A 15,851-nucleotide genomic window follows, 5' to 3' on the forward strand; every position below is an offset into this window, starting at 1 on the left:
TGTATTTCAATTTCAGATCTTATGGAAAAAATACACATAGGTGTTTGGTGAAATTGTTGAAATTAGCTACAAAAACACTCGATAAATGGAATGTAACATGTACTTAGTCTATTTGACATTTTAGTTTTTGTTTCTAATATGAATAAAACTCAAGTGTTGCAGATGACACAGATGATCCCTGAAATGTTCAGCCCCCTACCAGTCAGAAGCAGCAGAGTTTCCAATTCCAAACTAACATTAGTTTAGTAGCTGAAGCATAAAATCAACAGGTTTTCCAGCCTCTTTTACACAGCAGCCTCTGTGAGCCTCTCCTGATCTCCGTGTGCAATCACAGCACAGCCTTGTCCAGGAGACAAGCGCATCGCTCACGGTGTGGCTGATGAGTCATTGCTGCTTCTCAGCCCGCTCGCGCTCGGAGCTGGATATTGCGTACCATATGGCCACAGCCCTCATAAATATGGTTTCAAGGAAGTCATCTGATGGCAGAATGGAAATGGCTTTGTAAAGCAGCAGAGCTGCTAATTGATGGGTGGAAGAGCTGAAAGTGATGGTTCTGTAAAAGGAAAATCTTGTATGATCCTGGTCTAAGCATTTATTATGGCAGCATGAAAATGTTCTAATTTCTGTTACTGGTGTAGACACTTTAAAAGCAAACACATTTTAAATAATGATGCATTTTTCCTGCTTTTCCCCCCTTATTCAATCATTTTCTGCCCAGCAGAATGCAGTGGTTTTTTGCCAGCAGATCTACTTCTTCAAATTGTCTTCCATTTATTCTACCTTGTGCTGGACTTTCCAGCAATTGCGCCTTATTAATCTTGATTGTAAATTCTCCTCTTCCTGCGTTTCCTGTCCAAACTTTGTGCACCTCCACTATTGTGCACCTCCACAGGCTCCTACTTTGTCTAATTTTATGGAAAAATCCAACTTCTTTTTTCATAAAGAACCAAAACCAGGCTTTTTTATGGCTTCCCAGTTCAGGTTCTCCTTACAGACGTGGAAAGTCTGAGAGGAACATTCAACACAGCAGACTTTTGACATGGAAATCTAATTCTTTTTCTAGTTTATTTTTCAATGAATAAGGAAAATTGTGTCTCTGCCCACAGTGGGTGAAGTTGGCACTAGATGATCTTCAAGGCCTACTTCCATCCCTTAACATTGTCTGATTGGTTCTCTGACTTCTCTGAGGAGTAATTAAGACAAGTTGAACACTGGGGGTCTTAGGTTGGTCCTTGCAAGAGCTTTGTCTCAGCAGAGTGAGAAAGGTATTTTGACACTCGTGGAGTGTGGGGATAGATCCATATAAATCATGTTTGCATGACTGGAGACACACACAGTGTGGATAAGGAAAAGAAGGAAATGCCACAATTAACCTGAAATTTCTGTCTACGGAAGAAGAAATGCAGAGACTCATGGTCATCTCAGAAGAAAAGCATGCAGACTAGGCTCCCTGGCCTGAAAGTCAATTTCCCAGAGCAACCATTAAAGATTATTTCTACTTCTAAGCAAACAGGGAAAGCTTTTCTCTTGCTGTCTTAAAAGATTTCTAAATTTTTCCGCAGTAGTCACTTAAACACAACTTGTGCAAACTGAAAATTCTGAACACAAAATAATAAAATAGCTCCATTTGAACTCAACTGCATTGCTACTTATAATGTAGAAATTATAAAATAATTTCTTTCAGGGGTTAAGAAAAAACAAAACATGTCTTCTGTCACCTAGAAGTGTTTATACTGGGTTTTATTCCACTTGTGAGGTCATGAGGAGCAATTAAAAATCATTCATTGGTAGTCAACACAATAGCTAAAGGTTTAATCTTTAAGTAACAGAGCCCCAATTTCAGAGAAGGTGACTATGGATCTCTTGTCTAATGGTATCCCCTCATCCAAAAAACCATCTACAAAAGAACATTGTACAGAACCAACCAAGGATCCCCAGCCATGAAAGTACATAAATCTGAAAGTCTGTTTTGTCTTAGCAACACAGCTGATACTATCGTTACAGCTGAATTCACTGACTTTGGTTTATTACCAATTTTTATAAGTTTAAAGACTTTTGGTAGAAGGACCTTACCCTTGCCTTCTGCTCCATTTCCATCATTAATCTTTCATGCTGCTCAGCTATTGCCAGTGTTGCAGAATGGACCTTCTGATATATCATTTCTCCTTCTCGTGTTTGAAAGGTGAACAGCCCTTCTCCTGTGTCACACATCCTGCAGGGAGATTTAAGCAGAATGGAAAGAAAACAATGAGTATTGTGTAATTTTATCTAACTATTATAAAAAGTGCATACCTTACAGTAGCAAATGCCAACTTTAGAGAGGTAGTTAAGCTCTGAAATTCCAAACACCAAACATCTGCAGTTATTTTTAGCATTGGAGAAAAACATATTCCAAGAGATGGGCAGAACTTCATTAACATATTTTTTAAATTCAATTTTAATCATCATCTGGATAGTGAAAAAGAAGCTTTAGCATGGAATAAAAGCTTGAGGTAATAGAGTCAGATATTTCTGTCATTTTTTCAAAATGTCTGCACCAGTAAGTGTGAGCTAAATTTAATTATCTTAACCAATTGATGCCATAAATACATAGCACATTGTGACTTTGAAAAGCTGACAATTTAAGAGAACACTGATCAACTAAAAATGCCGTTATGGTTAATCACTACAAAGATGATGCATTGAAAGACAGCATTAAAAGGGTTAAATTATTACTACCTCTGTCAGTATATTTATGTGAGGCAGCATCCAAAGTTATCCTGATAATAACAAAAGCCATTCAGTCCATGTGAGAATAAGAACAGTTGTAAAAGAAGATTAAATAATGAAAAAAAACCCCATCCAGAAAGAAAATTTACTTTCTTGTTTTAAGGGAGCAACTGCTGTTATCCTCATCTGTGATATCACTGCAGCATTATTCAGAGAAAGAAGAATGGTACACAGTAAATACAATGACAAAAACGTCTGGGAAATAGAGGAAATAGGAGTAAGAAATAATGTTAGATTGCTGTGTGACCATTATTTGGAGGATGTACATGCTGTTAACCAGTGGTGCAATGCAATGTATTTATATTAGTAGTTCCATTATATTATCAGCATCTGATTTACATATTTTTTATAGACTACTTGCAGTTTCAGAAATGGAATTTCAAAAATCCTTTTTATTTGGTCTGATACCTCCTGTAAAGATTTTCAGTTATCTGTGACAGAAAAATGTTAACTTGAGTCACTGATGCATAACATGCATCAACAATAGAGAGATTTTAATTTGCCTTAAAACATCAGATTCCGTTATTGTTTTGGACATTTACATTAGTTTTAAAGAAACCAAATTTTGTTAATATCCCAGCTCCTGCAGCATGGTCCCATAAAGCCCAAAACTTACAGAATTAAAAAAAAAAAAAATTAGAAAAATGTGTCCCAAATAGTTCAAGATTCAAATGGGTTTTTAAATATTATCTTTAGAATTTGCATCCCATATTCTGTATGATTATTCATGCATTAAATTTTAACAAAAAAATTCCCATCAAATGAACATACAGATCTATATTACTTTAATTAAATAATAATTTAAATATATGTCCTAGTATATTACGTGCACACACAATTATACTGCAGCTTTTTGAAAATACAGTACTTTATTTCATAAGACTTATCTTTTTGTCAAATTAGGATACTGCTTCCTAAACAATTTCATTTAAAAAGTTATCTGAATGAGGCTGTTGTGCTATATATGGGATTGCTGAGAGTTTAGCAGTTGCTTCTGATTTCAAGGTTGATCAGTGAAAAAAAACCTTATTAACGCTTAAAAATCTTTTCCTGTTCACTGGAGGAGACATGCTACTGTGAGCCTTGTACAAAGAATTTATGCATGTCTGTGTTTGGGAAGAACAGAAAGTATCGGAGGCAGAAACAGTAAACAGAGGTGTTTCTGAAAAATACCTGGTGAAAATACTTGGTAATGATCAGCTAAGATATTGAAAACAAAATTCACAGTCTTAAGAATACATGATTAACAATATTATCCATAGTTCTGGAATAATACCAGTTTTCTTCATTGAAAAATAGAAATAAAATAAAATCCATTTTATAGATAAGTATTATTTAATCAGTGTTAATGTGATGTGCTAATTAAGGGATTTAAAAAAGAGCTTTTTGTATTAAATTCCAATGGAGATCAAGATCCCTGCTGTAAACATTTAAGACATATTATATCCTTAGACAGAGTCCTCCAAAGAGCTTCTGGTGGAAATAAAATGTCCCCAGAGTTTTGTGGCATTATGGCAACAGCCTTTCAGATCCCTCAGGGCATCATATAGCCAGTACTCTGCTTTTGTGTAAAGAGATCTTAATAAAATTCAAACAGCGTGAAATGGAAAGTCTGGAAAAAAGGATGGGGTTTCAGAAACTGAAGGAAAATAGGAAAATATGATCTTTTTGTTGGTTTCAGAGGATGAAAAATCCTACAGAGATAAAAACAAGGAAATGGGGGAAAAAACAGGCAATGGGGCATGATTAACATTGATGGACTTAGCTGCCTGTTTTCACCACGCAAACCCCAACCAACCCCTGCCTGCCAGAGCAGGGTCTGTCCCTGGCTGAGGCACCAGTACGGGCTGTGGCACTGCCACCTCACCCCTGCACAGCGCACTGCCCTGCCTGCCAGCCTCAGCTGTGCTGGACATGTCACACCTGGGCTGGAAAGCCATTGCCAGCAGCCGCCCCGTGAGGGCTTCCCTGGCTGGTGATGGATGGTCTGCACACAGCTGCTCAAAACTGGAGGTGAAGGAGAATTGTGGGCATCATTTTTTAGAGTGCTGAATTCCCCTAGCTCGACTTGAAGTTTAACAGGACTCAATGCCCCAAAGAATTAAGTAGTTGTTACTTGGCACATCTGAACCAAGAGAAAGCAGCAAAAATTGTTAGCATGAAACTTTCTTTCTTCCATTTAAACTTCTTACGAATTATCTGTCTCTCAAGGAGATGAATCCCTTTGCCGTAGTAAGGTTCTCCTGTTCATCTCCTCAGAGCATTGCTCCATTACTCTGAAGTAAAGTGAAAATCTGAGTTTAGACCTTCTAGTCTAGTCTAGTCCAGGCTAGTCCCATCTATTTTTCTGTTCTATTCTATTCCAGCTATAAACCAAGATGAGTAGCCTCATTAGGGTTAGGTTCAGTCTTTCCTGAACAAGGAAACATAGACTACAATAGAAGCACTCCTAAGAATGATGAAGATGGGGACAGGGAAAGGTTGCTCTCTGAAGCTTAAGGGTTTTGCCATAAAAGCAAAACCTTTACATATCTGGCCAACAGGAACAGATAAGCCCATGAGCTGAAACAAGACTTGTCTTGTTCTATTTATAGTCCGAACAAAGTCAGTAGGACAAAAAGCTATTATCTCTATGGCCCTTCTAGATGGCAGATAACTGTCCCTATAAAGCTCCAATTTAGGAGGTTTGGCCTTGCTAATGTCTTGTTAATTATGCTCAAAGCATACATGGTTAATCAATTAATAACCAATTTAATAATTTTTATAACTTTTAAATTTATAATTTTTATAACTTTTACATGCCCTAAAATCACTTTCAAGGAAAGACAGGACAAAGGTCTGGGCCTCCTTTTTCCTGGTACTGTCACAGTTAAGAAGTACAGTCCTACCAACTTGGTATGACCTTCACTGTCAGAAAAATGTCACTGATTTTGTATATTTCAAGTTTTTTATGAAAGACTTGCAGTCTGCGGGTGCTTGAAAAATGCAGATCTATTTCTGTGTTTTTCAACTTTGAAACAGAGATGTCATTAACCTATGCTTTAAGATATTTAAGGATTCAATGCATTAAAATGCATGAAGTGCTTTAACTGAAATAGGAAAGTGCATTTTTTTTCATACATTATTACAGAATGATATAACTGGACAGACAGTGACACCACTAGATAAACAGTTCTGCAAATAATTGCAATTTTAAAAATTTTTTAAAAACTGCAGCAGCTTTTTCAACTATCACCATCAGCAGATCTGGCTCAAGAACCAGGAGAGAAAACAGAGAGGAATGTGTGAGCTCAGCTTTTGGCCTAGGACAAGCTGGATTCAGAGATCAGCAGTGAAAGTTCTTGCTTTAATTGAAGGTAGAATTTCTGTTCAAGTCATAGAGCTTTTCCCATGACTATTGCCAGACATTTTTCAAAATGTCCCAAATTCATACAATGGTTTCCCACTGCCTTTGCTCACTATGCAATTTCTGCCTTTTAGATAAGAATCAATGCTGTATATTAACCATGTAGAATTCCCTTCAAAAACGAAACTTCATTGACTTCACTGCCATTTATAAAAAGTACTTTTTCCCAGATAGAAGTTCACGCTGTCATGTCACTGGTGAAATATCTTGAAAGTTTAACATTGCAGTATTCATCAACTGCATGAGAAGACAAGAATTTGACGTATCAGCTTCACTATTTCCATTAGGGGTAAAATTTATTTTCACAAAAATGAAGTTTGTATGAAAACTGAAATGCCCAGAAAAATTATTCCCTTGTTTTAAAATAAAAGATAACTTACAATTGTAAGTAGAAAAAACTTTAGCTCTTCATATATCTACATTTAATTTTTAATGAATTTTAATGATTCCTTTTTATCAACAAATAATTTAGGATTAAAGAAATAATGGCTGATTTATATACTCAAAAGTGTATTGAATTGCATACAAATAACTAAAAAGAGGTAATCATCCTCAAACAGAAACTGAAAATACATCATAAAAAAGTCTATTATTAATGACTAATTGCTACTAATAACTATAAATATTAATAACTAATAGGTAAAAAATATCTATCTTGCTTTAGCATTTCCAGTTCTTGAAATAGAAATAGACTTTAAATTCTTAAATGAGAACAGATCATGAGTACGTAATGTCCAGTACCAGACTGGATGTAATTGTTGTTGCATATTCCACAGCTAGAGTTTGAAAAATGGTTTCATTAAAAGAGTGGAGCTGTTTACTCAGACACTTCAAGGCCCAAAAATTAAGTTAATAAAATTACAGAATCACATAATTCTTAGAATTGGAAGGGACCTCTGGAAATCATGTAGACCAATTCACCCTTCCAAGGCAGGGTCACCAACAGCAGGTAACAGAGGAACTTGTCCTGGTGAGTTTTAAACGTCTCCAGAGAGAGAGACTCCATGACCTCCCTGGGCAGCCTGTTCCAGTTCTCTGCCACCCTCAATGTAAAGAAGTTCTTCTTCATGCTGAAGTGAAACTTTCTACATTTCAGTTTATGGCCATTTGCTCCTTGTCCTGTCACTGGGCACCACTGAAAAGAATCTGGCACCATCCTCTTGGCACTCGCCTTGGAGGTGTTTATATGTATTGATGAGAACGCCTCTCATTCTTCTCTTCTCCAGACTAAGTAGGCCCAGCTCCCACAGTCTCCCCTCATAAAAGAAATGCTCCAGACCCCAGATCATCTCTTGACCTCTGCTGGACCCTCTCCAGTATCTCCTTGTTTTTCTTGTACCTCGGAGCCCAGAACTGGGCACAGCACTGCAGATGTGGCCTGGCTAGGGCTGAGCAGGGGGGGAGGATCAGCTCCCTCAGCCTGCTGGCCACACTCTTCCCAAAGCACCCCAGGGTCCCATTGTCCCTCCTGGCCACAAGGGCACTGCTGGCTCATGGCCAGCTTGTCACCCAGCAGGACTCCCAGGTCCTTCTCTGCAGAGCTGCTCTCCAGCAGGTCAGCCCCAGCCTGCCCTGGTACTTGGGGTTATTCCTGCCCAGGCACAGGACCCTGCACTTGCCCTTGTGCAACCTCATTTGGTTTCTCTCCACCCAGCTCTCCAGCCTATCCAGGTCCCACTTAATGGCAGCAGAGCCTCCAGCTGTATCAGCCACTCCCCCAGGTTTGTATCATCATCATCATCATCATCATCATCATCATCATCATCATCATCATCAACATGCTGGGGGTACCTTCTCTCCATTTGTCCAGGTCATTGATACACAAGCTGAATTAGGCCAGACCCAGAATTGATCCCTGGCCAATGCCACTGACTGCAGGACTCCAGCTGGGCTCTACTCCACTGATCATGACCTCTGAGCTCTGCCTTGATCCACCTCACAAGTGCTTGGCTAGGTAATGCTCATTTCCTCTATGCCAAGGAAGCCAGTCAGATGGCACATACCGGCCAGGACGGTTACTTCTAAGATGAGTAATAAATAAAAGTCAGCCTTTCTTTAAAGCCTTGAAGCTGTGGCTGTCAGTCATGAAAAAGAACTAATTAGTATGCACTATCTAACTCTGAACTGAGACACTTATTTCTTGTGCTGCTACAGCTTTGATTTTTTAAAAAGTGGTGGAAACTAGCAATTTTGCCTCCAATTTAATTAGATTATCAGTGGAGACACAAAAACACTATCTCTCTTGTGGATATCTAACTTTTGTTCTTTCCTTGTTTGTTGTTATCTTAACTTGAGCTAAGCCATTTTGACAGAAATCCTGTTTCTTCTTTGTGTGCAAGGACGATACACACAGCATACACTAAAGACAGGCCAGCTAAGCAGCAGACCTCACTATAAAATGAATGCAAAGCTTCCCTGAGGGTCCAAATTCTTTGCTCATTCCAGCCTTCAACACATACTAGCTTGCTTCCTGCCAAAGTTGGGCTTTTCTGAGAAAACAAAACAAAACAAAAAGGAAGGAAAGCAAATAAACTCTTTGTGGCAAGAGCATATTTAGATAAAAAGCTCCCTTTATGCCTAGGAACGCTTATCAAGACAACTGAAAAAGAAACTATGCATGTTTTTATGAAATTGTAAGTCAACTTCTATGTTGAAAGGATAGAAAAACAAAGGCAGAAAAAAGGAAATTCTTATAAAAATTTCTAACTTGCTATCGAACAGGCAAAAAAGGGATACTTTGCAGGGGGAATCCAGAGGAAACAAAGGTATCTTCATGTATGGGACCTAGGAAATTTCTATGGGTGAAGCACAGAGAAGACAACTAACAGAAAATGTGCACAAAGTGTAAATGATCCAGGTATGCAACTCTGGCAGCAGACATGTTCAGAAAGACTCAAAGCTGAGACAAGGTTGGTGAAAGCAGGGAAATAGTCCTGTGAAAAATCTGTGTTTGGGAAATGAAGATCACCAAGGTGAAGCGCAGAAATGGTGCAAAGTGCAACATCCAGAAGGAGTAAACAGAGAATCTGAGTGTGCTCTGTTAAACATTCCCTGTGGGAATAAAGAGTTAAACTGCCATGCCTTGCTGTCAGCATTTTAGAGTTTTATCTGGAATGTCAAAAGGATAACCTAAAAATTTTATGATCTGAGAAGCAAATAATGAAAATATTTTGATATATGAGATGTCTGCCTGCCCCCCTTAATCATGGTTATTTACCAGGAAGAATATACAACAAGAAAGCAATTATGCATGCTATCTACTAATTGCTAGCCACAGACATTCCTCCATGACACTTATTGTCATGTTTTTGCACTTAAGCTGAGGTGGGAAACTTCACACTGCACTTGAATATGCTTGAATATCCTCGAATTTGGCCTGAGTTAATACCGGGAAGTTTGAATATTATCAGACCTCTGATATGGCTCAGTAACTTGATCATGGAGCTTAACCCCAAAGATTTGTTCAAGGTCAGATCTCGTGCTTCTTGAGTCATCCACAGTGTTTTCAACTAAATGCACTAAGGGATCTCCACACTATCAGTGTAACTTTCCTACTAAGGCCATTTATAGAAACATTTTGAAATTCTGCAAAGGAAAACATTCACAGATGGAGTGGAAATGATTGATGATGATTTGCTGCCAGGTAGGTGGAACTCCACCACTCAGAGGAATCCAGCAGTCTTTCTCTAATATTACCTAGAGGATCTTAATGCATTCCAAGTTGGAAATCTTTTAAAGACCTTATATGCAGCCATGGTAACAAAAATCTTATGCACTAGTCTGATGAATACACTGCTAGTCTTTCTGAGCAGAGATGTGATATCCTAAAAATTTTCCCTGTTATAGGGAGACTTATAGGGGGACTCATTTTGTGAGTGAATAGCATTTTTTTCATTCTAAGATTATTTATTTTTCTGCCTAAACCAGAAACCATTTAAGTCGTATAATATACCAGAAACAAAAATTTTCTTATGAAAACCTTTTTTCTTTGTTATAAGGACATATAGGACACATTTCTCTACAGTACTGGTGGTAATTATGCCTCTTGGGATACTTTTTCTTTCATTGACTCTGCTGCCTCTACAGCCACCATCTCTGTGATGCCCCATGTGAGAGCACATTTAGACCACTGGGGCATACGAGGGTTACCAGCCCATTTCTGCATGCCAGATATTTCCACTTTTTGCTTAATGGAAGTGCAGAAAGTGGGCTGTGACTTTGTCTGGACTACATCAATGATTCTCCACTAGCACTATAAACCTCAATTTTATTTCCACAGGGTTTACCCCTGTCTATCATAGAACATGGCGGAAAAATATATACTTTAGTTTTTTTCCTGAGTTTCAGTTTTGATAAGAAGAAGGATTCAATCTGGGGCTTATTTCAGACAATTTTTATTTGGTTGCTACCAAGCCATCCATACTATTATTGTTAAAACGTTCCTGTTTATATTAATTACTTTGATATATGAGAATAAAATTAGCTAGTGCTGAAGAGTTAAAGATAGTAAATAATTCTCAATGCTGGTTACAGTATAAAAAGCAGCAAACCGGACTCGAAGTCAGGCATAAGAGGTGGAATGTGGAGATTGACATGCAATTATGAAATATGTCCATATGCAATAGCAAACATGCTGTGCAGAGGCTCTGTTTTCTATTTCCCAGATCCTGGAAACCAAGCTGTGGTGTGAAGCCAGGTGTCCACCAAGGCTGCTCTATCACTTCTCAGCTGGACAGGGGAGAGAAAATATGAGGAAAGGTGTCTGAGTTGAGATAAGGACAGGGAGAGATCAGTCACCAGTTACTGTCACAGCCAAAGCAGACTCATCTCAGGGAGGATATTTGAATTTCTTGCCAATCAAATCAGAACAGGCTAATGAGAAGTAAACCCAAATCTTAAGAATATCATCCACCCACTCCTTCTTCTTTCCTGGGCTTAATTTTATTCCTGACTCTCTACCTTCTTCCCTCCAATGGCGCACAGAGGGATAGGGAAAGGAGACAGCTGTCCATTCATTGTTTCTGCCCCTCCCCTCCTCCTCAGTGGGAGGACTCCCCAAACTCTTTCCCTGCTCCAGCAGGGGATCTCTCCCACAGGAGACAGCCCTCCATGACCTTATGTTACATAAGTCTGTCCCACAGGCTGCAGCCTTCACAAACTGCTCTGGCATAGATACCTTCCAGAGGGTTGTCCTTCAGGAGCAGACTGCTCCAATGTGGGTCCCCAACGGGACCAAAGGTCCCTCCAGCCAACCTGTTCCAGCATGGGCTCTTCTCTCCATGAGCCCACAGGTCCCTGCCAAGAGCCTACTCCAGTCCAGGCTTCCCACGGGGTACAGCCTCCTTTGGCATCTATCTGCTGCACTGTGGGATCCTCCATGGGCTGCAGGTGGATCTCTGCTCCGCCATGGACTTCCACAGCCTGCAGGGGCACAGCTGCCTCACCACAGACTGCACCACTGCCCGCGAATCCCAGCTCCATGCCTGGAGCACCCCCTGCCCCTCCTTCCCACTGCCTTTGGTGTCTGCAGGGCTGTATCTCACATATTCTGACTCCTCTCTCTGGCTGCAGTCGCAGTTCTTCAGGGTTTCTTTCCCTGCTTCACAAATCCATTATCCCAGAGGGCTGCCACTGTCCGTGATGGGCTCAGCCTTGGTCAGCAGCAGCTGTGTCTGGGAGCTGCCTGGCACTGGCTCTGTCAGACATGGGGGAAGCTTCTGGCAGCCACCTCTGTAGTCCCCTGGCTACCAAAGCCTTGTCACACACGCCCAGGACACCCAATGCCAAGACATTGTTCCTAACTACTAGAAGCAATACTCTGGAGTCCAAGAAGTAGAAACCAAATCATTTACCATAACAATATTTTTTGTCTCTTCCTGCTTTATGGACTACTTTCATAAAACGTGACCTAGATGTTTTGGTGGGGGCAACTGAACTATGCTGTTAGTGCTTCCATCACCTCTAAGTAAGAAATATTCTAAGTTGCACATGCAAATTACTTTCTTGCATTAGTATTCAGTTCATATTAGTTAAGAAATCAGTGCATGCAATTAATGCATATGTATATATAAAACAACCCACTTTATAGAGACTTTTGACACTGCAACATTTTCTTTAAAGAAAAAGTCACACTTATTAAAAGGAAGAGAAGATAATAAAGCCAATTGTTGACATGTTTTTAAATATACAACACATTTGCATTTTTCACAGTTTATGTAATAGAACAGACATGAAAATGCTGTTAGATAATTAGCTCTGTTAATTTGAAGAGCTCAGGTTTTGTTGGCAATGATGAAATACTATTTAACACTACTAATGAATACTATTTAACTACTGGACTAGCATCTATTCTTGCCAGCTTTGTGAAAGATAAACCAAGAGCTCATATATTACTATTTTCATTTTAGTACAGAAGGAGCAGTTATTGCTGGCTGTACAACAAACCAATGTAAAACACTGGTCTGATAAAGAGTTTGAAAGACTACCATAAGCTAAATTTGTCTGACTAAACCTTTTCACTCATCATGGTTTGGCTATTATTTTTCCTCTCACTTTTGAACAAGAAAGATACAAGTTCCAAGTGCTGGAATCTGGGATCATATGCAAGTACAGATATTTCTACAGGACTTCTGCAATCCTGTTAAGAGCTATTCTTCCCCAACAAAGACAAATATCCCATACCAATACTATTCAGTTTCTTTCTGTGTCTTTAGGAGCAGTACACAGGGGAAACAGCATTTAATCTACATTAATACTCTTGACTTTGCCAAATATAAAATGTAAAATATAAAACCCAAATAGGGCCATTACTGGTTAAAATAAATTATAGTGTGATAGTACAGGAGCCCTGTGGCAGCACATCACTACTTGCTATAAGAAAAGCAATAAAACTTAGTGACCCAAGATCTTTATTTTCTCCCTTTTTATTTGTTCTTTTGGAGCCCTCCAGGACTGTTATCTTCAGGACTATTCCTCGCTCAGGGTGCTGGGGATGGAAATTCTGTCAGATAATACTCCCTAGAGTCTGCATTAATTCTGAACACAATGAGATATAATTCTGGAGTTAACTCAATCCTCTCTCAGAAAGGAACTGTTGTTTTAAGAAGACATTTGCCAGCTAACAGATGTTAGAACAGTATCAGCTAAGGATCAAATTTGCATAGGTATATCTGTTAATTTTATTTCATCTTTGAGAAACTTGAGATATTTAGAAGCTGTGATCCTGCACGTAATATTTGGAATACCTGGTGATGCTCAACTTAAAGTTAAAAAAGGTGGTCACCTCCAACTTCACCCATTCTGTGATCCTGTGATTCCAATCCTGTAATAATCCCCAGTTTTGCATCTGCACATACCTCTAAGTAGAATACCAAGAATTTAACATTTGAAATCATCTACAAATGCATTTGTTCTATAATGTCTCACTGATTTTTATCTGTGGATTAAATGGTATTTGAAACAAACTGCCTTCTGTGATGCAGGCAGATGCTGTGTTTGTGCCATTTTATTTTGACAGCCAGCATGCAAAGTAGGTACTTCCTGATCAAAGTATATCCACATAAGGAGAGAAAGAAAAATTTCTGGAGGGCTGAACAGGAATGAACTAATGCAATTAATGTTTTTGATTGATGAATAATAGCAGAAAAATAGAAGTAAAAATCATGAAGGAACTAATACAGAGCCACGTTTAGAGCCATAGAAACAGGGAAAAAAGATGAAGTAGTCACAGGCATAATTTTAACATGCATCCAAAACATCAATTTTCCCAGTTTATGAAGAATGAATGCTGCATTCTCTCATTTCAAAAGTGGGACACAAAAAGTGTGAAGAAATGATGAAAGGAGCACCCTGAGCATTCTATGTTGAGTTTTTTGAGTATTTCAGAATAAGCACTTCAAGCGTTCCTCCCACCACTTCCCCATTTAAATGCACCATCAAGAGTGATTTCAGCCATTAAAGCATTTATGGTCAGTCATTTCTCTGAAGCTTTCAGCACATTGTGATTTTATTGTGGTGGGGATTTAAGCACTGCTGTTCTTCTCTCAATGTCAGTCCACCTGCAAGGTATGAAAGATGCTCCTTTGACCATTGTGTCCATAGAGAAATTTTCAGAAAGTCAAATGCAAATATTATGGGCACACACGGCTGTCCGCTCACCATGCTATGTACATACACTAATGAGTAATTAACATATGCTAATGACATCCAAGGACTCATCAACACTAGTCTCAGAAGTGGTAGGTTGTCAGCTCCAGCAGCAGTGACCCCAGGGGCAGGCAATAGCACCAGGTATGAGACAAGGCAGGGATTTGTTTAGAAAACCCAAACCTGTATCTGTCAGCCACTGAATTAGAATTGAAGATCTTGGCTGAAGGCTGTGGTTCTGGCCTGAACTTTAGCTAGACATGTACGCTGACACCAGTGGTCAAATAATGCCTTCAGTGGGAAACTGAGTGTGCAGTAACATCAAAAAGTAATCACAGAAAATGCACAACCCCCATCACAAGCATTAAAAATTCACTGAACTTGCACCGACGTGCTATGTGTGGTATTTAATTTAGTGAGGAAACATGACTTCACTCCCACCTGCTTTAACTTTTCCTCTTTGACACAAGCCAGGCAGAAGTGAAGCGGACAGATTTTCCCTGTTCTCTCAATTGCAAACAGCAGCAATTCTGTTATGGATCAAACAACTCCCGCTGCATTCGCCTGGCATCTCTGACTCCAAGTTTGATTGTGTATAAGACATTCTTGTGCTAGTCCTTTCCAGCAGTGGAAAAACTCTCTGTAAGGTTTTCTCATTAGCCTGATAGCTAAAATCAATTTTAGTTTGTGTTCAGGTAAGTGGCAGCATGATAACATCTTGAGAACCCTCGAAATATTTCATATCTTCAAAATAGTTCTATAAAATTTTGTTCCATAAAAACAGGGACTTCTTACAATTACACAGGTAAGTGGGAAGGAAAAGGTATAAGTGGATAAAAGAGGTGTAGAAACAAAGAAATGGAAGAAGATAGTCCTGCAAAAGAAAATCATCACAAATAATCACATAGCTTAGATCATACTGGAAAAGGACAGGAAAAGAATATGAAAAGATAAAAAAAAAAAAGCAAAAAGCATTATTTACAGTTTATAGTTACATACTTTGGGCTCCCTACATATTTTCCTATAGTATCACATATAATATCTCCTGTCTAAAACTTTATGGAATGCAATGGCCATATTCTGACATTTTGATAAATGTCCATTTTCATATGATTAATATCAATCAGTTATGCTGATTAGATTCTTTTTGTTAAGTATCTACTATGAGCCCTGTATGAAACTACTGATTGGCTAAAGACATATTATACGCTATCTTCAGTGAGGATTTTGCTTAAACTGAAGAGGTTTAAGCAAGAATGACAAGAACTGTGGTCATTGTGCTCACATTCCACCATTTAATATTCCCCCAGACCAGTTCTCTGCAGAGCACTGAGGTACTATTAATTGTCAAGAAATGCACCTTAACGTGTCTGCCAGAAAAGGGGAAAAACAAAGACTGAAAAACAAATTTGGGATAGTATAATCTAAAAGTATGAAATCCATCTTGTCTAATGCATAAAATTTTTGAGCACAGCATGCCTGCTCTCTGCCAAGGGAACCTGGGGCATTGTTTGTAAGCAAAATGAAAAAA

General features: G+C 38.9%; 1 protein-coding gene across 1 annotated transcript in view; it reads right to left on the minus strand.

Annotated features, from left to right (window-relative positions):
- DOK6 (docking protein 6) overlaps positions 1 to 15,851 on the minus strand; it is a 251,710-nt gene that overhangs the window by 69,849 nt on the left and 166,010 nt on the right. Inside the window, exon 6 of the mRNA XM_058020153.1 lies at positions 2,074 to 2,212. Coding sequence (XP_057876136.1) covers positions 2,074 to 2,212 — 139 coding nt within the window. The remainder of the gene's footprint in view (positions 1 to 2,073; positions 2,213 to 15,851) is intronic.

Source organism: Melospiza georgiana, chromosome 1, assembly GCF_028018845.1.
Source record: "Melospiza georgiana isolate bMelGeo1 chromosome 1, bMelGeo1.pri, whole genome shotgun sequence".
In the NCBI taxonomy this organism is placed as follows: domain Eukaryota; kingdom Metazoa; phylum Chordata; class Aves; order Passeriformes; family Passerellidae; genus Melospiza; species Melospiza georgiana.